At 41.4% G+C, this 26,817-nt stretch overlaps 1 protein-coding gene across 1 annotated transcript in view; it reads left to right on the plus strand.

The window, feature by feature from the left end:
* Positions 1-26,817, plus strand: part of LOC126195679 (formin-2-like) — a 380,372-nt gene that overhangs the window by 282,584 nt on the left and 70,971 nt on the right. Inside the window, exons 6-8 of the mRNA XM_049934306.1 lie at positions 15,825-16,000; positions 22,345-22,510; positions 23,778-23,855. Of these exons, the coding sequence (XP_049790263.1) occupies positions 15,825-16,000; positions 22,345-22,510; positions 23,778-23,855 (420 nt within the window). The remainder of the gene's footprint in view (positions 1-15,824; positions 16,001-22,344; positions 22,511-23,777; positions 23,856-26,817) is intronic.

Raw genomic sequence — 26,817 nt, forward strand, 5'->3', positions numbered from 1 at the left:
CTTACAACAGAAACTCCCCGTCTCACCCCCTTCAGATTTAGTCATAGGATGACCCAGCGGGTAGCCCGTAAAAAACTGAACACAGACCAACCGTGAAAATAGGACGAAGGTGTACCTAATTGTGAAGAAAGAAGCAAAATAGGAACAGTGAACGGTCCAAGTTCAAGATGTCCAGCATCGAACATACTTATGTAGCAATGGCGTCGTGGTTACGGCGTTGGGATGCAAAGGGGGAAATCTGTGCGCAAATCTCGCTCATGCTCCAATTTTTTTTTCACAAAATTATGAACTGTCCGTTATTGACGTGTCTGTTCGCTGTATTCAGATTTGTATCTGAATCGTGATGTAACGTCCATTGTAAGAAAGGGACCTCCAGACATAAGTGCATCCTATTTGTTCTACGTATGTTTTGACTCTTGCGTTCTGTTTTGGAAGTATTGGCTTTTGAATTCCTTTGTTGTAACATAGTTCGCACCCGTTCGTTTGTTGTTTTCATTTCTGTGCTATCACTACAGGGTGGTCCATTGATCGTGACCGAGCCAAATATCTCACGAAATAAGCGTCAAACCAAAAACTACAAAGGACGAAACTTGTCTAGCTTGAAGGGGGAAACCAGATCGCGCTATGGTTGGCCCGCTAGATGGCGCTGCCATAGGTCAAACGAATATCAACTCCGTTTTTTTTTAAATAGGAACCCCCATTTTTTATTACATATTCGTGTAGTACGTAAAGAAATATGAATGTTTTCGTTGGACCACTTTTTTCGCTTAGTGATGGATGGCGCTGTAATAGTCACAAACAAATGGGTCACAATTTTAGACGAACAGTTGGTAACAGGTAGGTTTTTTAAATTAAAATACAGAACGTAGGTACGTTTGAACATTTTATTTCGGTTGTTCCAATGTGATACATGTACCTTTGTGAAATTATCATTTCTGAGAACGCATGCTGTTACGGGGTGATTACCTGTAAATACCACATTAATGCAACAAATACTCAAAATGATGTCCGTCAACCTCAAAGCATTTAGCAATACGTGTAACGACATTTCTCTCAACAGCGAGTAGTTCGCCTTCCGTAATGTTCGCACATACATTGACAAAGCGCTGACGCATGTTGTCAGGCGTTGTCGGTGAACCACGATAGCAAATATCCTTCAACTTTCCACGTAGAAAGAAATCCGGGGACGTCAGGTCCGGTGAACGTGCGGGCCGTGGTATGGTGCTTCGAAGACCAATTCACCTGTCATGAAATATGCTGTTCAATACCGCTTCAACCGCACGCGAGCTATGTGCCGGACACCCATCATGTTGGAAGTACATCGCCATTCTGTCATGCAGTGAAACATCTTGTGGTAACATCAGTAGAACATTACGTAGGAAATCACCATGCATTGCACCATTTAGATTGCCATCGATAAAATGAGAGCCAATTATCCTTCCTCCCATAATGCCGCACCATACATTAACCCGCCAAGGTCGTTGATGTTCCACTTGTCGCAGTCATCGTGGATTTTCCGTTGCCCAATAGTGCATATTATGCCGGTTTACGTTACCGCTGTTGGTGAGTGACGCTTCGTTGCTAAATAGAACGCGTGCAAAAAAATCTGTCATCGTCCCGTAATTTCTCTTGTGCCCAGTGGCAGAACTGTACACGACGTTCAAAGTCGTCGCCATGCAATTCCTGGTGCATAGAAATATGGTATGGGTGCAACTATATGGATGTAGCATTCTCAACACCGACGTTTTTGAGATTCCCGATTCTCGCGCAATTTGTCTGCTACTGATGTGCGGATTAGCCGCGACAGCAGCTAAAACATCTACTTGGGCATCATCATTTGTTGCAGATCGTGGTTGATGTTTCGCATGGGGCTGAACACTTCCTGTTTCCTTAAATAACGTAATTATCCGGCTAACGGTCCGGACACTTGGATGATGTCGTCCAGGATACCGAGCAGCATACATAGTACACGCCCGTTGGGCATTTTGATCACAGTAGCCACACATCAAAACGATATCGACCTTTTCCGCAATTGGTAAACGGTCCATTTTAATACGGTTAATGTATCACGATGCAAATACCGTCCGCAGTGGCGGAATGTTACGTGATTCCACGTACTTTTACGTTTGTGAATATCACAGCGCCATCTATCACAAATCGAAAAAAGTGGTCCAACTAAAACATTCATATTGCTTTACATACTACACGAGTATGTAATAAAAATGGGGGTTCCTACTTTTTAAAAACGCAGTTGATATCCCTTTGACCTATGGCAGCGCCATCTATCGGGCCAACCATAGCGCCATCTGGTTTCCCCCTTCAAGCTAGACGAGTTTCGTTCTTTGTAGTTTTTTCGTTTGATGCTTATTTCGTGAGATGTTTGGCCCGGTCACTATCAATGGACCACCCTGTATTCATCACATTTACTTGCGACTGTAATACAGGAAGTATAAAAAAGAATCATCCTATTAAAAAAATCATAATTATTGTGTTGTTTGAGATATGTGCGTGAACAACGTACTGTCGGAAAGAATTTTACATGGTTCCCGCTAGGTAGCAAGATGTGCGCCCATTTCAGTTCTAGTAAAAATGATGTCAGGACAACAGAAAGCGTTTTGTGCTCTACATTTTATGCAGTGCAGGTCAGTAATAACTGTTCAGTGTGACTTTCGTACTCGGTTTGTTGTGTATTCTCATACAGCACAGAGCATGAACAGTCCAGAGGAACAAGTTGTTTGTGTAAAGGCAAATGCCGAGCCGTCCCCCATTGTCTGACATAGACGTCGAAAGCATCCGCCATAATTTCACTAGGAGGCTGCAGAAATCCGTTCGCTGTGCAGTTCGACAGCTCAACATTCCCCTGGTGTCCGTGTGGCGTGTGTTGCGTCGACATTTACACATGAAACCGTTTGAAATTCAGCTACTGCAAGCTCTTCGTGAGGGTGACAAACGACTACGTATGGTGTTCTGTAATTTCGTTCCTGGCAAGATGGAGGATGAGGTTTCTTCCAGGCTTAGTGTTTAGTGACGAGTCCTCATTATGTGAGAATACGGGGTACGGAAGAACCATTAGAAGTTGCACAACATGAGAGGGACTCTCCAAAATATGTTTCTTGCAGTTTCACGGGAAAAGGTGCATGGTCCATTTTTCTTTGCCGAGAACACTTTTACACGAAGCACGTATCTCGATATGCTTGAGAACTTTCTCTTCCCACAGCTGAAGACTGATTCGAACGACTTCATTTACCAACAGGATGGGGCACCGTAACACTGGCATCTGGAAGTTCGGGAATTTTTAAAACAAAGGATTAATGAACGATGGATCGGTCGCACTGGTCCAAATCGTTCAGTCTTACAAGCCTGGCGTCCGAGGTCACCGGACCTGACTGTATGTGATTATTTCTTGTGGTATTTTATAAAAGACTCTCTTCATGTACCTCTGTTACCAGCAACAATGAATGGAATGAGAGATCGCATAAAAGCAGCTGTGGAAGCTGTAACCAAAGACATGCTTGCTGCATTGTGGGAACAATCTGAATACCGCATTGACATATGCTGTGCATCTCAAGAGGGGGGGAGGGGGGGGTCATATTGAACACCTATGAAAAGGTATGAAAAAAAAAAAAAAAATTTGAATTTCCCATTCATCCAAAAACAAAATTTATTGAATTTGTTTATTAGTTTCAGAAATATAGACGTGCCAAATAGGATGTACTTTTTAATATACCCTGTAACGCAAATTCTTTACAGACCAATGGAAAAGCTGGTAGGTGTCGACCTCGGGGAAGATCAGTTTGGATTCCGTAGAAATGTTGGGACACGTGAGGCAATACTGACCTTACGCCTTATTTTAGAAGAAAGATTAAGGAAAGGCAAACCTAAGTTTCTAGCATTTGTAGACTTAGAGAAAACTTTTGACCATGTTGACTGGAATACTCTCTTTCAAATTCTAAAGGTGGCTGGGGTAAAATACAGGGAGCGAAAGGCTATTTACAATTTGTACAGAAACCAGATGGCAGTTATAAGAGTCGAGGGGCATGAAAGGGAAGCAGTGGTTGGGAAGGGAGTGAGACAGGGTTGTAGCCTCTCCCCGATGTTATTCAATCTGTATATTGAGCAAGCAGTAAAGGAAACGAAAGAAAAATTCGGAGTAGGTATTAAAATCCATGGAGAAGAAATAAAAACTTTGAGGTTCGCCGATGACATTGTAATTCTGTCAGAGACAGCAAAGGACTTGGAAGAGCAGTTGAACGGAATGGACAGTGTCTTGAAAGGAGGATGTAAGATGAACATCAACAAAAGCAAACCGAGGATCATAGAATGTAGTCGAAGTAAGTCGGGTGATGCTGAGACACTTAAAGTAGTAAAGGAGTTTTGCTATTTGGGGAGCAAAATAACTGATGATGGTTGAAGTAGAGAGGATATAAAATGTAGACTGGCAATGGCAAGGAAAGTGTTTCTGAAGAAGAGAAATTTGTTAACATCGAGTATAGATTTAAGTGTCAGGAAGTCGTTTCTGAAAGTATTTGTATGGGGTGTAGCCATGTATGGAAGTGAAACATGGACGATAGATAGTTTGGACAAGAAGAGAATAGAAGCTTTCGAAATGTGGTGCTACAGAAGAATGCTGAAGATTAGATGGGTAGATCACGTAACTAATGAGGAAGTATTGAATAGAATAGGGGAGAAGATGAGTTTGTGGCACAACTTGACAAGAAGAAGGGACCGGTTGGTAGGGCATGTTCTGAGGCATCAAGGGATCACCAATTTAGCATTGGAGGGCAGCGTGGAGGGTAAAAATAGTAGAGGGAGACCAAGAGATGAATACACTAAGCAGATTCAGAAGGATGTAGGTTTCAGTAAGTACTGGGAGATGAAGAAGCTTGCACAAGATAGAGTAGCATGGAGAGCTGCATCAAACCAGTCTCAGGACTGAAGACCCCAACAACAACAACGTATATTCTTATCATATGACATATTCTTTAACCATTGTATACTATGACAGTTGGCAGGACTACCGTAGGAGAAAAGATACGTCAACGATCGGACGGAAAGTTCATAATTTTTGTGAAAAAGAAATTAGGAGTACGAAGCGAGATTTGAACACTGATCTTTCCCTTGGCAGTGCAATAGCGCAACCACGTAACCTCGACGCCGCAGCAGCTACATAGTGATACTCGCAGTTCCACATCTTGTGCTTGGACCGTTCACTGTTTCTATTTCTCTTCTTTTTTCACAGATCAGTACACCTTCTTCCTGTTTTCATGCTAGATCTGTGTTCAGTTTTTGATGGGCGATCCAGTGTGCCACCTTGTACTAAATCTGAGGGGGTACGACGGGGGGGTTTACCTTGATAGAACGCATCATCTGTCTGCATGCAGATATAGTTTATACGTTTCTTTCGCTAGAGGCGCTGAAAATCGCCTTCAGTTTTAGCCGGCTACGGACGTCTCATTTGGTATTTAGCCGTAGTGCAGCGGTCACGTACCGACGCCCCCAACAAAAAGTTGCACCCATTGAACTCCCACGCCTTCTGACAGGAAGATGCCCTAGACAGACAATCAAACATGTTATTTAAGTTCTTTTACATTTCTTTTTATTTAGTCAACTGATTACTCTGCAGCTTAATTATGTTTTACTGAGTTTGCTTTGTGGAATTTGGAATAAATAACTTTGCTCATAAAATCACAAGTCCCAAATTATTTAAATTCGCTTTCAGTTCGTTTTAATGTGATTCTATTCCCTTATAGACTAGATTTTATTCCTGCGAAATATTTTCTGCGGTTGTTTGCTACTTTGTGAAGGTGGTTCAAATGGTTCAAATGGCTCTGAGCACTATGGGACTTAACTTCTGAGGTCATCAGTCCCCTAGAACTTAGAACTACTTAAACCTAACTAACCTAAGGACATCACACACATCCACGCCCGAGGCAGGATTCGAACCAGCGACCGTAACGGTCGCGCGGTTCCAGACTGTAGCGCCTAGAACCGCTCGGCCATCCCGGCAGGCTACTAATAATAAAATATTCTTCTAGGTCGTATAGGTAGCTCCTCTTTTTACAGCTCTTTTAGATAATTCAACTAGGAACTCCTAGCATATATTGCCTCGTAACTCAGGCTGTTTTTTATAGTGTAGTGACTGGAAAAAATCTACAAATGTGTTAAACACAAGCAGACGAATTATGCAGATGACGAAGGACTTGTTTCCTGAAGACTCTGACTCTCAAGTTGTCTCCGGTGATTCATATGTTCCTGACGAAACGATCCGTTAATTGTAGAACACGACACATGCTAATAAATATCCGGAAACGAACTGGATCAGAATATTTTGTATGAAGAGAATTCAGCTGCTACCACAAATGTCGATCAGCTTCTCCCAGCTATAAAAGTGGGCAATTTTAATTCTGATGGAACATGACCCACCAGATTCACCACGTGTTCCAAATTAGTGTGTTAGTTTATCTCGGGACTATTGAAGTGACTTCGTTCATTATTTTAGTATAGCCAATATATAGTAAAAAAATGGTTCAAATGGCTCTCGGCACTATGGGACTTAACATCTATGGTCATCAGTCCCCTAGAACTTAGAACTACTTAAACCTAACTAACCTAAGGACAGCACACAACACCCAGTCATCACGAGGCAGTGAAAATCCCTGACCCCGCCTGGAATCGAACTCGGGAACCCGGGCGTGGGAAGCGAGAACGCTACCGCGCGACCACGAGAATATATAGTGCAAGACATAAAAATTTTGTTTGAGACACTTGGATTTCCTGTCTGAAACTGAATAAGAAATTAATGTATTCGAATTTTAACACTTCATTCCTTTTAAAATCGCCCCACAGGCGGATGTTCCAACTTCCTATCCGCCTCCGAGGCAGATGTTTCCCAGAACGCACGACAAAACGATGTTTTTATCCAAGTGCTAAAAAAAGACACATTGCGAACAGTCTCATAATACATTTACTTTCGTACGATGTAATTTAAAAAATTAAGGGCACAATCTGAAATTAATAACTTTGTATACCATCGAAAAAAGTAACACTACGAAAAAATAGCCTCCACTATCCAAAACCTAACCTTACTACTTCTAAAAAAGGAACAAAGTTTGGAGCCATAAAAAGTATTGAATTTTAACCACCTCTATTGTGAATGAAAAGTACTGGCAGGTAATGAAAGTTCTAAAAACAAATCAAAATCATTTCTGTTTGATAACTTCTTTCATTACTTAGATCAGTTTTTGAAGAAACAGTGTCTTTCAAAGTTTTTCATGAAGCGTCTAAGTTTAATGGATCACGACAGGAGGAGCAACGTTTGTTAGAGACAGAATATTTGCTGACATTCCCCAGCGGCGCTAGATGTCTTTTAATATGTTATGCCCTTGAGAGGCGGCAGCGCTGCACGGTTTTTATGCTCTGTTTGTTGCCTATAAGATAGTCATCTGCTACGCATGAAAGGGGGCACGTCGAGCTTCTAATATATCTGTCTTCGCTTAGAGACACAAATATTTAGGTTTTCTGGTTGAAAATCACTCTATCAATTTATTTGTATGCAGATGCAGCATACCTGGTTGTTAGGCCCAGTTAATTCAGTGAAATCTTATCGTCTCATAGCCGACGAATTCAACAAAAAGACGTGTCGTAGTGCCAGTGAACGTTTTGTCTCTAACAGAAATTGTTCCTCATTATTTGATCTACCACTCCTAGATGTTTGGTGCAACGACTTTGAAACACCCTGTATAGTATCTGCAAGGGACGGTGGGTATTTATAAAATTTTGGTGCCATTGGCAGCCAGTTATTACACTCCTGGAAATGGAAAAAAGAACACATTGACACCGGTGTGTCAGACCCACCATACTTGCTCCGGACACTGCGAGAGGGCTGTACAAGCAATGATCACACGCACGGCACAGCGGACACACCAGGACCCGCGGTGTTGGCCGTCGAATGGCGCTAGCTGCGCAGCATTTGTGCACCGCCGCCGTCAGTGTCAGCCAGTTTGCCGTGGCATACGGAGCTCCATCGCAGTCTTTAACACTGGTAGCATGCCGCGACAGCGTGGACGTGAACCGTATGTGCAGTTGACGGACTTTGAGCGAGGGCGTATAGTGGGCATGCGGGAGGCCGGGTGGACGTACCGCCGAATTGCTCAACACGTGGGGCGTGAGGTCTCCACAGTACATCGATGTTGTCGCCAGTGGTCGGCGGAAGGTGCACGTGCCCGTCGACCTGGGACCGGACCGCAGCGACGCACGGATGCACGCCAAGACCGTAGGATCCTACGCAGTGCCGTAGGGGACCGCACCGCCACTTCCCAGCAAATTAGGGACACTGCTGCACCTGGGGTATCGGCGAGGACCATTCGCAACCGTCTCCATGAAGCTGGGCTACGGTCCCGCACACCGTTAGGCCGTCTTCCGCTCACGCCCCAACATCGTGCAGCCCGCCTCCAGTGGTGTCGCGACAGGCGTGAATGGAGGGACGAATGGAGACGTGTCGTCTTCAGCGATGAGAGTCGCTTCTGCCTTGGTGCCAATGATGGTCGTATGCGTGTTTGGCGCCGTGCAGGTGAGCGCCACAATCAGGACTGCATACGACCGAGGCACACAGGGCCAACACCCGGCATCATGGTGTGGGGAGCGATCTCCTACACTGGCCGTACACCACTGGTGATCGTCGAGGGGACACTGAATAGTGCACGGTACATCCAAACCGTCATCGAACCCATCGTTCTACCATTCCTAGACCGGCAAGGGAACTTGCTGTTCCAACAGGACAATGCACGTCCGCATGTATCCCGTGCCACCCAACGTGCTCTAGAAGGTGTAAGTCAACTACCCTGGCCAGCAAGATCTCCGGATCTGTCCCCCATTGAGCATGTTTGGGACTGGATGAAGCGTCGTCTCACGCGGTCGGCACGTCCAGCACGAACGCTGGTCCAACTGAGGCGCCAGGTGGAAATGGCATGGCAAGCCGTTCCACAGGACTACATCCAGCATCTCTACGATCGTCTCCATGGGAGAATAGCAGCCTGCATTGCTGCGAAAGGTGGATATACACTGTACTAGTGCCGACATTGTGCATGCTCTGTTGCCTGTGTCTATGTGCCTGTGGTTCTGTCAGTGTGATCATGTGATGTATCTGACCCCAGGAATGTGTCAATAAAGTTTCCCCTTCCTGGGACAATGAATTCACGGTGTTCTTATTTCAATTTCCAGGAGTGTATGTCTTACAACACATGTAAGTATCGTACTAAAATTATACCATTTCTCGTAGAATGCAAGCCAGTAATCGCACTAAAATATTTGGCCATGCGGTAACCGTGCTACTACGCAACTGCTCGAACACCAACGTTCAGCTTCAGAACGTGAAGGTGCTCTCTACGATGCCCTATTTAAAACCGACACTCAGCTCTGTTAGATAGTCCTGGGAAGTACTTTACGCCCTCTCAGCCCAAGTAGCAACATATGCCGATGTTCGGCACTCACATCTAATCTGATTCAGTCCACACTTCCGCTTGCTACAGGAGGAAACCCATTGTTGGTATCACCCACAGACCATTGGTGCCCTTTATCAGGAGATTGACGATTTTAGTTTCGGACCAGATAAACATCCAGTGGTCAGGAGAGGTGGAAGTTTTCCCCTCCGGTGCGGAAGTTTCCAGAATTAATCTTTCACTCTACAGCAGACTCGTCCAAACAGTGCCCCCGGGGCGCTAGCGCCCGCGATCGCCCGCGGCCAGCGCCCCGGGCGAATTCGTATGTTGTCGCAGTGGCCGAGTCGTGTCGCCTAGCTGGCCGTGCAGACCGCCCGCCGAGCCTCGCCATGCCGCTGTACGCAGACATTGCAATAGATAAAAATTTATTTTGCGACCACACATCGCTGTCCTTTTCAGCGGAACTGGGGGAAAACGCATCTAAAACCAATCTTTTTGTTAGTTTTTTATTTGAGTTTCACTGAATGAAACAGTTAATTGTTAAAGTGATAAAAGTGTTTTAAAAACAGGATTGTATGTTCTTTTTTGGCGTGGTACGAGCAGGAAACAGGTGGGCCAAGTTTGTGCGCAAGTTACAAATGATCGCTGAGAATTGGGAAAGCAGGGAAACCCTTTGCTGTTGAAAATCTCATCAAGGATTGCCTGGTCAACTCGGCGGATTGTATTTGTCCACCAGACCTCACGGAAAATTTTGAAAAAATAGCTCCCTCGCCTCAAACTGTTGCTCACAGAGTCAAAGATATGTTCTCAGATATGGAGCAGCAATTAATGGAGAGAGCGGCAAACTTCATTTTACTTTCTATCGCTCTTGAAGAGTCCGCGGACGTTGCGGACATATCTCAGCTCGTCGTGTTCATTCGAGGTGTCGACGACAATCTGCGTGTCGCCGAAGAATTTCTCGATCTTATACCATTAAAAGACACAACCACGGGTTTGGATATTTTTCTAGACGTGGAAAACGTGTTTGAGTCAATGGGTTTAAAATGGGAACTCCTGACCAGTGTAACAAGGGATGGAGCCCCTGCGCTACGAGGGATACGCACTGGATTTCTGAGTTATGTGAGGTCAAAAATGGCTGAAGTTGGCTGTTCCTTATTCGCGTCAGTCCATTGTCTGATACACCAGAAGGCACTTTGTGCGAAGATTGTCAACAAATAAAATATTATGGACACATTTCTTCGAACGGTTAATTATCTTCGCTCGCATGGACTCACACATCGCCAATTTAAAGAATTTCTGGCTGATATCGAAGCGGAATACCCGGACATCCCCTACCACACCGAAGTAAGATGGCTGAGCAGAGGAAAGGTGCTTCGTCGGTTTTTCTCCTTGAGGGGCGAAATAAATACATTTTGGAAATGAAAGGACGTCCAGAATAATTACTTTGTGATCATAAGTGGGTGGCGAATTTGGCTTTTTTGAGTGACCTTACTGGTCATTTAGCCGGCCGGAGTGGCCGAGCGGTTCTCGGCGCTACAGTCTGGAACCACGCGACCGCTACGGTCGCAGGTTCGAATTCTGCCTCTGGCGTGGATGTGTGTGATGTCCTTAGGTTAGTTAGCTTTAAGTAGTTCTAAGTTCTAGGGGACTGATGACCTCAGAAGTTAAGTCCCATAGTGTTCAGAGCCTTACTGGTCATTTAAATACTTTGAACATTTCACTCCAACGCGAAAATCACTGTGTCGTTGATTTAGTGCAGACGATTCAAGCACTTCAAAAAAAACTTATTTTGTGGGAAAAACAATTGCGCATGAAGAATTGTGGACACTTTCCTGCACTAGACAGTGTTAAAAAAGATGTGGATTTTTCAGGTTATGTTGTAATTATTTGCGAATTACAAGAACGGTTTGACAACAGATTTTTGGAGGTAAGTGAGCTTCAATCGGCCTTAGATATATTTGTTCGCCCGTTTTCACTTCGCGCAGAGGACGTCTCACAAGTGCTTCAACTAGAGCTGATTGACCTGCAGTGCGATATCCGCCTGAAGAACCGCTTTTTTATGTGTAAAATTTTGAATGACTTTTACAGATGTCTTCCACGAGAGAAATATCCTCTTTTGCACAAGCACGTGGCCAAATTTCTCTCAATGTTTGGTTCTACGTATATTTGTGAGCACTTTTCCTCTCTTTTAAAGCTTGCTAAAACTAAGAACCGTTCATTACTTGGCGATAAAAATTTTACTAATTCATTGAGGCTATCAGTCTCAGGGAATATTGTACCAAACATTGACGAAACTGTTTCCTCGAAAAAGAAAAAAAGTGTAAAATGTTAATTGTCTTCTTTAACAATGTTGACTGTAAGAATTAAAGAGCTTTATAACCTTAATCCTATTTTTTAATAAGTTTTCAAACTTGCACGGTTAAAATTATTACGTACACAACAGCGAACTAAGGATCCGCTTTCTAAACTCTGAAAAGGGATACAAAGAGATGTAGCCCGAAGTATAACAAAAAATGTTTACTTGTAACTGCTAACAGTAAGAATGAGACACTATATCCCTTACATAAAGTTATTTCTAAAATACAATATTTGTGACTCTAGTACATTTAAGAAGCTGATATATTTTTCAGAAGACGCCTATTGTACATATGACGAGAGTGCATGTGCAGCACTAATAGAATGAACCTATGGGTCAGAAAACAACTAAGATGTTCTACGATTCTTGTTTTGGATATTGTTGTCTAAAGCTTTACGTAGTAATTCTGCCACACGAACTCTAGTTGTTACCTAAACGATAAATGGTTTGCTTGTCTTACCGCTCATCGGCCTCTTTTACAGAGGTGAGCTTCCTGTGTTGTTTTGTTTGCGTTGGATCTGACCGCGTGACAGTCCACCGCAGAGCAGTGCTGTGTGGTCTCACTCGCTCCACAGCTCTCTCTCTCGCTCCTATAGCGACGTAGCGACAAACGGTCGCGGGCGGGGCGCTGAACTACACAAAATGGTTCAAATGGCTCTGAGCACTATGGGACTCAACTGCTGTGGTCATAAGTCCCCTAGAACTTAGAACTACTTAAACCTAACTAACCTAAGGACATCACACACATCCATGCCCGAGGCAGGATTCGAACCTGCGACGTAGCGGTCGTGCGGTTCCAGACTGTAGCGCCTTTAACCGCTTGGCCACTCCGGCCGGCCGCTGAACTACACTGCCTGGCGCCCGCGGGGCGCAATTCTTGGATGAGCCTGCTCTACAGCGTAGTTTCCACAGTTTTGAAGCTTCCTGGAAGATTAAAACTGAGTGTTGGTCCGATAAACCCCGGCTTCCACAGCCAATTCCGGCAGTCATTTTTTTATCTGACAGTTAGATTCGAAAGGAAACTTGTTTACACATCTCGCTACAAGCAACCAGTATTTATTCAACACAATTAAAACAAAACAAAAAAAAACACACACACAGCTTCAAGAAGTTGTTATGAAGCGCGCACAAGCCTGGGGCAAGGGGGCGCCGCCCCCCTCCTCATCCCAGCTCTCAGAAAAAGGAAAAAAAAAATGTAATGCAGCCCGGTGTTTGTCGTTCAACAAAATGATTTAAAAGTTAGCATATGTAGGTTTTTAACAGCGTCGGAAATGGATCTTTTTTTCGGCTGTTTACAAGTCGCCATTCTTCGTCCAATATATTAAAAATACTTCATGCCCTCAGGTCTATCGCCCCTCCAACAAACCATCGTATGCGCGCCCTTGTCGGCTACAATCCCGCTATTGTGCGCTACATACTGCATAAAAAACAAAGGCAGGTCTCCGCTCTTCTTTGCCACATGCTTGAGTCACCACCTCAAGATCTCAGTAAATAGTGCACAGTTCCGTATTCAGGAAACGTCTCTGAGAATCTGATCAGAAGACTTAAATTACGGAACTTTAAAATATCATTACATGGGCACAGTACCATTGGCAGGTCTGGAAAATAATGAAATATGCAAAATCACTTGTAATTGTGGAACATTCTACTCAGGACAGTCTGGCAGGGGATTATCCATTCGAGTGAACAGTTCTTGTGGTTTCACTTTTATAATCAGAGCTCAGTGTCGGCTGGAACTCGCCGGATCGGCGTTCTGGCACTTCCTAGGTTTTTTTTTGTCTCACTACAATAAGACAGTAACGGAGATTTATAATGGCGCGTGCATATTAAATCGCAACGTAATTATAATTAGCCGCTGGGCTGGCACCTGTGAATGTGACAATGGGTGACCAACGGGATGTGTTGGGCAGGGGGGTGATGCTGTGAAACTAGATTAACACGTTAGGTAATGAAATATTTGAGTAAGAAAACATAAGTTTCCAGAAAATTCGTGGTGAAACCTAGGAATACAAGTGTACACCTAAAACTTCCGCTTCACGTAGCAGCTACTATGCAGCCGTTTGAATGCTGCGACTGGCAGCAGTTGAAAACACGTCGTAGTCACGTAGAATTCCGACTTGTGCCAACATGCATCTAACAGAACTAGGAAGCAGAGTGACACTGCAGCGAGAACAGACAGTAGAACATGTTGTTAATATTAAATCTTGTGGTTTTATTATTGTGGTTATAACAAATTATGTTTTAAAATCTTGAATTTCACGATAGTATTTCGCAAAATAAATAAATAAATGAAAATAAAAAAGATCTCTCACTGTAAGTTTTAGCACAAGTTTTCAAAAATCAAAACTTGCAATTTTCATGGTTGAATGGGAAAGGGGGGGGGGGGGGAAAGATGCAGGTGTTTTGTTGTGTGGCTGAGGAGGTGCCCTACAGCACGTAATATTTTAGAAATGAAGCACTGCCTTGCAACTGGAGCTTTCTGCAGAAGTCCTCATTTCACTGTTCAGAATACAAACAGGACAATGCTTTACAGATTTAGGTGTGGCAGATGCTATGATTTAGAAACAAGACTAGAAGATTACTGTGAGTACGTAGAAGGCAGAAACTGAAACCACAAAACACAACAAATGGTGATGCCCATTACTGTTCTTAACTGTATTTTGATTGACTATGATTTATTATTTTCACTGATGAGTTCAAGTCATATAGTACCCTTCAAACTTCATGGCTGATTAAAACTGTCTGCTGGACTGGGACTCAAACCTGGGACCATTGCTTTTTCTGGACAAGCCTTTTATCAACTTCAGTTCCCAACCTTCACCTACAAACTGCCCAAAAATCCATACTTGTGCTAATAACTCTCTCCTACCTTCCAAACTTGTCAACAGTTCTCCTGCATACCTTACAGGACAAGCACTCCTGGGTGAAAAGATATTTTGGAGACAAAGCTGAGCCACACTATAGGGGTCTGTTTCCAGAATGAAAGCAGTGCACTCTCCTCTGCAGAGTGAAAATTCATCATTGTTTGAGAGATGTTTTTAAGTTCTACTTTATGATGACTCTAAGAGTACAGAAGACACTGAAGTTTTAAATCAGTGTTTTGATTGCAAGTTGGTGTGTGTCTTTCGTATACTATTAGAAGTTTGCAGTAGTGATATAGACTCCTCATTTGTGTGCTTCCTCTGCAGTATTTTCAGAATACCAATAAAAGTTTAATTGTTCTTCACACAAGATACAATGATGGAAACTTAGATTTGCCAAAACAGTAATCAAAAATAAAATTATAATTAGCGATCTTGACTGCTGAAACTTTTACTTCTATATTTCACAGTACTCTAGATTGTTCCCACACCTGAACAATGTCAAACACATGTAGGGCTATGATTTTGTGGCTGCAGCAACTACATATGCCCACACAGACAGCAGGAGGGATGATCTCGTTTCATTGACAAGACAGACTTAGTGGGAAGGGCAGTAGTTGCAACAAGGAGACAAGCTGTGACCAGTACAATCAACCATTTCACCATGGTGCATGTCCTTTCAAATAAAATGATGGAAGGAGATGGCCTTCATTCATAACAGGTTATTGCGTTATGACCCACCACTGTCTTTGTAATTTGCTGAAAAAAACAAAAAAAAATGTTGACAGGTATAAATATGAAGACAAATCAGTGACACATTAAATATGAAACAGGATGAATTGTTGTTTTAATAGCACCACAACAGCTCTGAAAAGCTGGTGTTAACATAAAAAACCTCCCCCCCCCCTCTCTCTCTCTCTCTATCTCCCCCTCCCTCCCCCCTCCCTGACACACACACACACACACACACACACACACACACACACACACACACACACACACACACACACACACAGATACACGCAGTAGCAGCTGCAGCTTTCCATATATGCTGTTATGTGTAGGTGGATGGGTTACATAAGCAGACAAACTGGTCCAGGTATGACTCAGGGCAGAGACCAGTCTATTTCCAGCAGACATGACGTGCATGAGTTTGTGTTATGTTTACAGGCCAAATGCTGGTCAACTGGTTCATCTCAGCATTTCCAGAGGACCACTACCTGAAGCTGTATCTGACAAATCAAGACTTAAGAATTCTTGCAGTGCAGTTCTGCACTCACCTTCTGGCAGCTGGTGTAATTCGTCAAATACCTGATAAAGATGCTGCCTTGGACACACTCTTCAGGGTGAGCCTATGAAATGATATTTGTAAGTCTGATTGCATAACTTGCTAATATGCTTTGAAATGAACATATTTTTTGTTGTGTGAAACTTATTCACTATTTCAGTAAATTCTTTAATTTCCTTACATGCTTTACTGTTTTGAAAATGCTCATGGTATAGGGTAGTTTTTTCCATTTTATGCTTTATATGACACTGAAGTTTTAAATTAGTTTCTTGATTGCAAGTTTGTGTGAGCCATGTACTGGTAGAAGCTTGCAGTAATGACTCAAGCTCATGCACTCATCTGTGTGCTTTTTTTGCAGTAATTTCAGAATATCAATAATAGTTTCATTGGTCTACAAACAAGAATTAAAAAACTTGTTGTCTTGTTTTTACAGAATTGTAGGTTGGCTGGAATTGATAATTTGATATCTGCATGATTCAGTGTTGTTTATTATTAACCCAGCCTAATTCTTATATCTATTTACAATTTTGTTCAGTGTGTGTGTGTGTGTGTGTGTGTGTGTGTGTGTGTGTGTGTGAGAGAGAGAGAGAGAGAGAGAGAGAGAGAGAGAGAGAGAGAGAGAATTTTTAACATGTTTTCTGAAGGAAAGCAGATGTGCTCTACTTCAAGCTTAGGGAGATGTCGAAGCTACAGTAGAAGGTCTATAATTTTGTAAATGCTGCACAACATACATTGTGAAAAGCTGAAATTGAAAACAGTGTGTGGCAAGGCAGCAGACTGAAGTAGTAATTTGAGGTAGCACACAGTGTGAGAAAAATTGGGCAAAACTGATTGTCTACAGCCGTGCAAAACAATTTTTTCTCTCTTATTATTATTTGTTATTTGGGTGCCAGATTGTAGAATCTTTAAGATTTTCTCTGAAAGTCCACATCTCTTGCAGACTGGGACTTCAGCCCATAATTTAACGTGACCATCCCCTGTTTCATGATTATTATTATTTTGACACATCTACAGACTTGAGCCATTCATTTGCACCCATTTGTTTGTATTCTGTTCTATACTGTCAGGGAAAACATTCTCTACTGAATGCACACTTCAGAATGATCTGTGGGACAATGTTTTGAAGTACACCAAAATCAAAATGCAATATGTGTGAGCTTTGGAGAACTTGGTGGACCTATCATATTAGAGAGAGTAACAGAGGGCATAGTGACAGTTTCATATGGATCATATACATTCATTCTGTCATTATCTCATTCACACACCATTTTCCTTAAATCTGATAATAATCCTGAAGAAGCTTCTGGAAGATGTTCTGTTGTCAAACTAACATAACATGGTCTTGAGGGAAGCTTCACAAAGTATGGCAGAAAGGGGTCTCTCTCTCTCTCTCTCTCTCTCTCTCTCTCTCTCTATCTCTCTCTCTCTCTCTCTCTCTCCCTCTCCTCCCCCTCCCCTTCTCTCTCTCTCTCCCTCTCTCTCTCTCCCTCCCCCTCCCCTTTTCTCTCTCTCCATCTCTGTGTTCCCCCTGCCCATTTCTCTCTCTCCATCTCTGTGTCTGTCCATGTTGATATGAGGCTGGAATTCCTAAGTGCAAACTTGGCAGAACACAGTTTTTTGGTTAACTTATCCATGTACTGTCGACATCTCTGTTTAATATCCGTTTCAATATCTGGAAATTTTACACAAGAAGTTTTGTCTACAGCATGTGTACTGATTTCTCACTTCTGGTATCTGTAAGTCATTTCTATTAATTTACAAATGTATAATATTAGCTTTTGTAAGATAAAAATTAAGCTGTTTACTATGATCCAGATGTAAGCCTGTTAAAGTATTTGTTTGCCTATATCTGGTATGAATGTGTTTGGGCAATTTATTATATTTGCACCACCCACAAACATAATCATGTCTGAAGAGTCCATGGTAAGTTAGAATGTAGGTCAAGAACTGGAGAGGGCCAAGTACTGAACATTTTGGAACGCTATATTTGTTTTCCACACTCCAATTCAGTTTTATTTCTGTGGTATCATTTTTTAGTATTCTCTTGATGAGATGTAATGCCACTTATGTAAGGCCAAGTCTTTAAGATCATAAAACATTACTTTTAACATACACTTTCTTTACTATATTGCTTATATTAAGTTCCTTTACCCGTTGATGTGTGTAAGGCTTCGTGAGGATATTTCCTAAATACCAGACAATCACATGTCAAACACAGTTCTTCTTCTTATTACAAAAGTTTTTTGCCTAGACCATGCAAAAATACACAATAATTACTAGTTTCAGTGAAATTAAATCACCATTTCAGATCATTTGTATAGAAAAAAAGTGATCTGGAGATGGCAATTTAATTTCAGTGAAACTGGTAATCATAGTGTATCTTTATGCAACCTGGGTGAATGAACTTCTGCAATAAGAACAACAACCATGTTTAGATTTTGAGATCGCCTCCAATACAGCTGACAATGTCAGGTAATCATCATTATCCCATATAAAATTTCACATTATCTTAGCACCTCATGTCCAGATCAGTCCTCATGTAGAGAATCTTTAGATCAGATTTACTTTAATTGCAATAGATCCATAGTGAGTGGTCCTTCAGGCTGTAGAACATGTCAGAAAAACAAGAATACATGACAAATATTTACAACTAAAACAAATAAGCTAATATGCCTTCCACAGGTCCCAAGTGGAATGATCAACTTTTTTTTAAAAATGAACACTGTATGAAAGGATCATTTTACAACACTCATTTATTAAGATCGCATTAATGCACTGAATTTAAAATAAAAAAAAATTTTTTTAGTTATACATTAATGAACATATAATAGAATTACTACAATACTTATTTACAATGAACACATTAGTGAACTGAAATGGTGCAGAAGTTAGATTTTACTTTAAATATAAACACACAAAAATCTGTTGTTCTGCTGAGAGATTCATCAATGGAGTAGAAGAAGTTGGCTTTTTATGGCTGCTGCTGGCAAGTTATTGAAAATGTATGTTCATGAATAATGCACACGTTTTTGTAAAACAGTAAGTGACTTTAAATCCTTGTGAAGATTATTCTTATTTCTAGTACTGATTCCATGAACTGAGCACTGTTTGTTTTAAAAAGTGATATATTTTTAATGACAAATTTCATTAAGGAATAAATATATTGGGAAGCAGTAGTTAGTATTCCTAGTTCCCTAAACAGGCCTCTGCAGGATCTTCTTGAGTTCACACCACATATAACTCTTATTGCACGTTTTTGTGCCTGTAAAACTTTAGCTTGGCTTGATGAATTACCCCAAAAAATAACCCCATGTGACATTATGGAGTGAGAGCAAGCATAGTACGCCAGCTTTTTCATTTTTATATCCCCTATGTCTGAGAGAATTTGCATTGCAAATAGAGATTTGTTCGGATGCCGCAGCAGTTTTGTGGTGTACTCCTCCCAGTTGTTTGTATCATCGGCAAACAAAACAAACTTGGCATCTGGTAATGTTACTGGTGAAAGGTCATTAATATACACAAGAAAAAGTAAGGGCCTTAAGATGGAACCTTGTGGGACCCTGCATGTAATTAGTTCCCAGTTGTATGATGCCTGATAGCTTAATGTATGTCTCTTTCCTAATAACACCTTTTATTTCCTGCCAGAGATATAAGATCTGAACCATTTTGTAGCATTTCATGTTACACCATAATTTTCTTAAAAGGACATTGTGATTTACACAGTCAAATGTCTTTGACAGATCACAGAATATACCAGTTTCCTGCAATTTTTTTCTAATGAATTAAGTAAATTTTCACTGCAAGTGTAGATAGCCCTCTCAATATCAGAACACTTTAGAAACCCAAACTGTGACTTTGACAGTATGTTATTTGTGATAGATGGTTATAAAGACGATTGTATATTACCTTTTCAAAAATTTTTGAGAATGCTGGCAAAAGTGAAATTTGACAGTATTTCTTTATCTCACTTCTTAAACAGTAGTTTAACTTTAGCATATTTCAACCATTGAGGAAATAGTCCACTAATAAACGATTTGTTACATGGATAGCTTAATATGTTACTTAACTCAGAATCACATTCTTTAATTAACTTTGTTGATATTTCATCATACCTATTAGATGTTTTTGATTTTCAAGATTTTATGATGGATACTGCTTCTGATGGGGTAGTGAGAGGCAAATTTATATTATGGAAGTTACTTGAAATGTCTGGTCTGAGGTATCCCATGACAGCATCTACAGAACCTGACAACCCCATATTTTCAGTAACAGTTATAAAATATTTGTTGAAAAATTCTGCAACACTATACACATCTTTCACCAATGTATCATTTACTCTTAATGCTATTTGCCCCCTCTTCATGTCTGGTTTTACCGGTCTCCTCCTTCACTATATGCCATATCTGTCATTTGTAAGTTGTCAAATGACTTTGCACCAAACAAATAGATGTTTTGGTAAGTCCACTAGTACCATTACTTCCTAATAGACTTCCCTTACATTAATAATGGTTTCTAATGAGAAATTTCGAATATATTTTTATGTGTAGTAGAGAAAATATGCACTAGTTCATTTGGGGATTCTGGTAATATAGTTTTTGAAAAAGCTTTATCTTTTGAAGATGACATATTGCACCAAGACAGAATGTTAAATGTTAACTTCAATACTTATTAGCACATATATTTACTTTCCTCTTAGTCACATTTGATTGATCAGCATTTGCAGTTTTCAACTGTATGAAGAACAACAATTCAAGAGTGAAAAATAGCAACTACTTTGATCATTACTTCTTTTTAAAATGTGACATGTTGCTGCACAATTACCTGAAAACTGAAAGTCAAGTAGTGACAATGCTTTTCATCGGAATGTGAAAGAGTTTTTTTCTGTTGCATCCTCATTACCTGGAACATAATGTAGGGTCAACCATACTCACAAAATAAATGAAAGTGGACATATAACTGTGCATTATTTACAAAATTAAAATTGTAATTATGAAGTTCAGATATGACAATAATTAAAAATTAACATATGTTTACACAGTTTATATAAAATATCAGGGAAATTTGTAAATATATTTCGTGAATGCAAAATAAAATGCAATGATCACAATTACACTCTTATACATGAATTGTGTATTACTAATAAAAGAAGATAAATGTGAATTGAAAGAGACAGTGGAAGTGGGCATATGCCATCATCACAGCATTGTGTAAATGGGAACAATGTTTGAGAAAGACAGTTACATAGATAATATTAGCAGTTGAAATTTTAGATGTACTGTGGAAAATCCAGGATAAAATAATAACGATATTATGAAAAGGGTATTTGCTACTCACCATACAGCGGACATGCTGAGTCGCAGATAGGCACAACAAAAAGACTGTCATTTAGAGCTTCAGCCAAACAGGACTTCATCAGAATAGGTGGACCTCTGCAGCGAGAGTCTGTGGTTTTGTGTGTGTGTGTGTTTAAAATCTTTGTTTGACAGTCTTTTTGTTGTGCCTATCTGTGACTCAATGTATCTGCTTTATGGTGAGTAGCAACAATCCTTTCCATAGCACAGATATACTATGAAATAAATCCGTATGAAATATCTCTTCTATGTTGTCAGGACTAACCATTAGTGCAAACTGATAGGATGGGCAAACTGTTTCACACAATAAAAAAATTTTGACACCAGAACATACAGTGAAATTATACCAACCGAAAGCCAATCATTAAGTACATCTTTCACACACTCATTTGCTGATTAAATCATGCTACAATTAATAGATAATACTAGATATATTGATATACAATGATGAAGATGAAAAAACTAGTACTGCAACAACTATAATGATATTGTAATATTAAGTCCATGGACCTATGTGCAATTCCCAAGCTTTGTGAAGAATTAGGTACACTTGCAATTACATTGTGATCCCAACATAACCAGATGACATGTTTGGTTTCTCACCATAATTACAAACGTGACATACAGCACACAATAACAAAACCATAACCTGTCACAAATTGTGTTATGTGACATGATACCCACAAGATCATATGCATGGAGGGTATTGACATGTAGGTATGTGTAGGTATGTCTATAGTGAGAAGCAGAGATCTCGCTGTTAATTGAACAGGAACTGCCGACAGATGGTTGATAAGGTGGATGATAGTATGTAGTTTTAAAAATTTATACAGACAATAATCATACAAAAATCTGACAAGAAAGAAATGTGCCTCAAGAGAGCATCTGCTCTATTTTCCATTTGTGTGCACGTGATACATTTCACTTCTGCCTCTTACCTACACTACTATCATGTTAATGCCACACAATTCTCATGCAACTATGTTATAATAAAAACATGTATTGTATTTAAAATTTCTATGAGGAAGATGCCTTTGAATTCTCTGTGCAGCCGGACCTGATGTATTACTGGGCACATACAGAGGCACCTGCAGCGGCACCCCCAACCCCAGGGAAACTGACAAGTTTAGCCTGGCCTCCTCCCAGCCCTATAGGAATCCCACAGGAACCTGTCAGTTCTGTCACAAATCGACCAGGAGCACGCTACACAGAAGCTGGTACGTTCACCAATACACTTATTGTATGGAGTAACTATCACTTCTTGTTTGGTACTGAATAAAATCTAGTTTTAGTCTAAAAATGTTTATCGATGCACAATGCATTCCAAACCGTGTGGGTTCATCTTCTACTGCTGCCTACGAAAATAACATTCTCCTACATTGGAATTTGATCTTTATGTGCCACTTACAAAAATATTTATAAATTACATTTATCCAAGTCAATTTTAAATTTATTTCACAGATACTTGAATACAAAGCTGGAAGCACATTGGTTTCAAATATTTACAGCTACTTTTTTGTGCAATCTAATTCATTCAACACTACACTTCCTCCCTCACACTTGCATATTTTTGTATTATTTTCTGTATATTCCTGTGCTGCACTTCCTCCATCACTCTTATGCATTTTAGTGTGTTATTTTCTCTACCTTCATGTGGCACATTTCATCCCTCAGGCTCATGTACTTTCACACATTATTTTCTATACCTTCCTATGCCACACAGTGCATATCCTCAAAATTTTAATTTATGCTTGCATATATTATCTTTCCATTAACAAGTGACACTCAAAGATATGTTACAACATAAACAATATACTAGATGCTTTTGCAGTCATTTTTCCTGCTTGCCTCTCGCCCAATTTACTCCCCCCACTATTCACAATCATATGTCACCCCTTCTCTTATGCAAAATTACTACTCCTTTCACTCCACTCTGTGCTCTTCTTTTACTACCCCACTTTTGCACTCTTCTGCCACACTGATGCACCTTTCTGCCCCATCCTTAACACCATCCTTATGCCCTAAATTTCTGTCCCTTCCACCTCCATCCTCACCATCCATACCCTGTTCCACACTCTCTCTTCTTCCCTTTTCACCTCTCTTTTTTCAGATCTCTCACTAACCTCTAGTACCCATCTCTCAATCTCTACTGCATCCCCTCTCCCCCTCTTCCTTTATCATCCTACATTCATCCAATACTCCTCATTCTCTGTCCTTCCCCACCCCTGCTCCACTCCACCTTATCCCCCAGCACCATCCACACTCCACCCTCCTGATTCTCCTCCCTTTCCCTCCCCAGCCCCATCTCTGTTCCATTTTCTGCGATCCCCTTCTCTCTTATTTATTATATTAAATATCATTCAACAATGTAATCAAAGATTTAGGCAAAAACTGTAAGTCACAAGGTAACATTGTTATAAATATAGTTAAGTTTGTATAGTGAAATTCTGTCACAACGTGTTCAGTTTTTGAATCATTTATCAGATGGTACTCCAGTTTCTGCTCCTCCAACACCTGCAGCAGGGAGTGTGGACAAGTCAATACGCAGATTAGAAGAAGAAGGTAGCCTCAATTGTTATGGCTAATGATCCTTTGTGGCATGAGTAAATATGCACTTTGCACACAGGGATTGTTTGTAGAAGCTTTAGAATCAGCTGTGTAGATTAATTTTTTTTGTTTAGCTGCCATTTATTTTTTACTTTCATTTCCATGGAAAGTAGTTCCTCTTGGTGACTTTCAAGTTTTTGGTAACAGTAGAAAACTCTGGTAAACTCTGCTTTCATCTTCAAGCTTCTCAAACTGCTCAGTCTTGCTGAATTATGAGCATTCGTTCCTGTAGCCTGGTTTTTTAAACTCAGTTATTCACGTGTTCTCTATGCAATTTTTCCAAGGCAAATACTTTTCAGTCTTGGTGACAATTACTTTTACATTGTGGTAACTGAGACACCATACATTGCTACTGCCACATATGTGTGGATGGATATGTGTGTGTGTGTGTGCGAGTGTATACCCGTCCTTTTTTCCCCCTAAGGTAGGTCTTTCCGCTCCCGGGATTGGAATGACTCCTTACCTTCTCCCTTAAAACCCACATCCTTTCGTCTTTCCCTCTCCTTCCCTCTTTCCTGATGAGGCAACAGTTTGTTGCGAAAGCTTGAATTTTGTGTGTATGTTTGTGTTCGTTTGTGTGTCTGTCGACCTGCCAGCACTTTCATTTGGTAAGTCACATCATCTTTGTTTTTATATATATATATATATATATATATATATATATATATATATATATATATATATATATATATATATATATATATATATATATATATATATATAACAAAGATGATGTGACTTACCAAACGAAGCGCTGGCAGGTCGATAGACACACAACCACACAAACTAACACAAACAAACACACAAAATTCAAGCTTTCGCAACGAACTGTTACCTCATCAGGAAAGAGGGAAGGAGAGGGAAAGACGAAAGGATGTGGGTTTTAAGGGAGAGGGTAAGGAGTCATTCCAATCCCGGGAGCGGAAAGACTTACCTTAGGGGGAAAAAAGGACAGGTATACACTCGCACACACACCCATATCCAACCGCACATACACAGACACAAGCAGACATTTGTAAAGGCAAAGAGTTTCGGCAGAGATGTCAGTCGAGGGAGAAGTACAGAGGCAAAGATGTTGAAAGACAGGTGAGGTATGAGCGACGGCAACTTGAAATTAGCGGAGGTTGAGGCTTGGCAGATAACGAGAAGAGAGGATATACTGAAGAGCAAGTTACCATCTCCAGAGTTCTGACAGGTTGGTGTTAGTGGGAAGTATCCAGATAACCCGGACGGTGTAACACTGTGCCAAGATGTGCTGGCCGTGCACCAAGGCATGTTTAGCCACAGGGTGATCCTCATTACCAACAAACACTGTCTGCCTGTGTCCATTCATGCGAATGGACAGTTTGTTGCTGGTCATTCCCACATAGAAAGCTTCACAGTGTAGGCAGGTCAGTTGGTAAATCACGTGGGTACTTTCACACGTGGCTCTGCCTTTCATCGTGTACACCTTCCGGGTTACAGGACTGGAGTAGGTGGTGGTGGGAGGGGGCATGGGACAGGTTTTACACCGGGGGCGGTTACAAGGGTAGGAGCCAGAGGGTAGGGAAGGTGGTTTGGGGATTTCATAGGGATGAACTAAGAGGTTACGAAGGTTAGGTGGATGACAGAAAGACACTCTTGGTGGAGTGGGGAGGATTTCATGAAGGATGGATCTCATTTCAGGGCAGGATTTGAGGAAGTCGTATGCCTGCTGGAGAGCCACATTAAGAGTCTGATCCAGTCCTGGAAAGTATCCTGTCACAAGTGGGGCACTTTTGTGGTTCTTCTGTGGGAGGTTCTGGGTTTGAGGGGATGAGGAAGTGGCTCTGGTTATTTGCTTCTGTACCAGGTCAGGAGGGTAGTTGCGGGATGCGAAAGCTGTTTTCAGGTTGTTGGTGTAATGGTTCAGGGATTCCGGACTGGAGCAGATTCGTTTGCCACGAAGACCTAGGCTGTAGGGAAGGGACCGTTTGATGTGGAATGGGTGGCAGCTGCCATAATGGAAGTACTGTTGCTTGTTGGTGGGTTTGATGTGGACAGACGTGTGAAGCTCGCCATTGGACAGATGGAGGTCAACGTCAAGGAAATTGGCATGGGATTTGGAGTAGGACCAGGTGAATCAGATGGAACCAAAGGAGTTGGGGTTGGAGAGGAAATTCTGGAGTTCTTCTTCACTGTGAGTCCAGATCATGAAGATGTCATCAATAAATCTGTACCAAACTTTGGGTTGGCAGGCCTGGGTAACCAAGAAGGCTTCCTCTAAGTGACCCATGAATAGGTTGGCGTACGAGGGGGCCATCCTGGTACCCATGGCTGTTACCTTTAATTGTTGGTATGTCTGGCCTTCAAAAGTGAAGAAGTTGTGGGTCAGGATGAAGCTGGCTAAGGTAATGAGGAAACAGGTTTTAGGTAGGGTGGCAGGTGATCGGTGTGAAAGGAAGTGCTCCATCGCAGCGAGGCCCTGGACGTGCGGAATATTTGTGTATAAGGAAGTGGCATAAATGGTTAAAAGGATGGTTTCCGGGGGTAACAGACTGGGTAAGGATTCCAGGCGTTCGAGAAAGTGGTTGGTGTCTTTGATGAAGGATGGGAGACTGCATGTAATGGGTTGAAGGTGTTGATCTACGTAGGCAGAGATACGTTCTGTGGGGGCTTGGTAACCAGCTACAATGGGGCGGCCGGGATGATTGGGTTTGTGAATTTTAGGAAGAAGGTAGAAGGTAGGGGTGCGGGGTGTTGGTGGGGTCAGGAGGTTGATGGAGTCAGATGAAAGGTTTTGTAGGGGGCCTAAGATTCTGAGGATTCCTTGAAGCTCCGCCTGGACATCAGGAATGGGATTTGAGATATTTGACATTGATGCAAAATGGGGAAAATTATGTGTAGCATTACTATTTAGATTTGCTGAATGAAAATGTGATTAATTGCATGAAACATA

This window comes from Schistocerca nitens, chromosome 7 (genome assembly GCF_023898315.1).
Source record: "Schistocerca nitens isolate TAMUIC-IGC-003100 chromosome 7, iqSchNite1.1, whole genome shotgun sequence".
Classification (NCBI taxonomy): Eukaryota; Metazoa; Arthropoda; class Insecta; order Orthoptera; family Acrididae; genus Schistocerca; species Schistocerca nitens.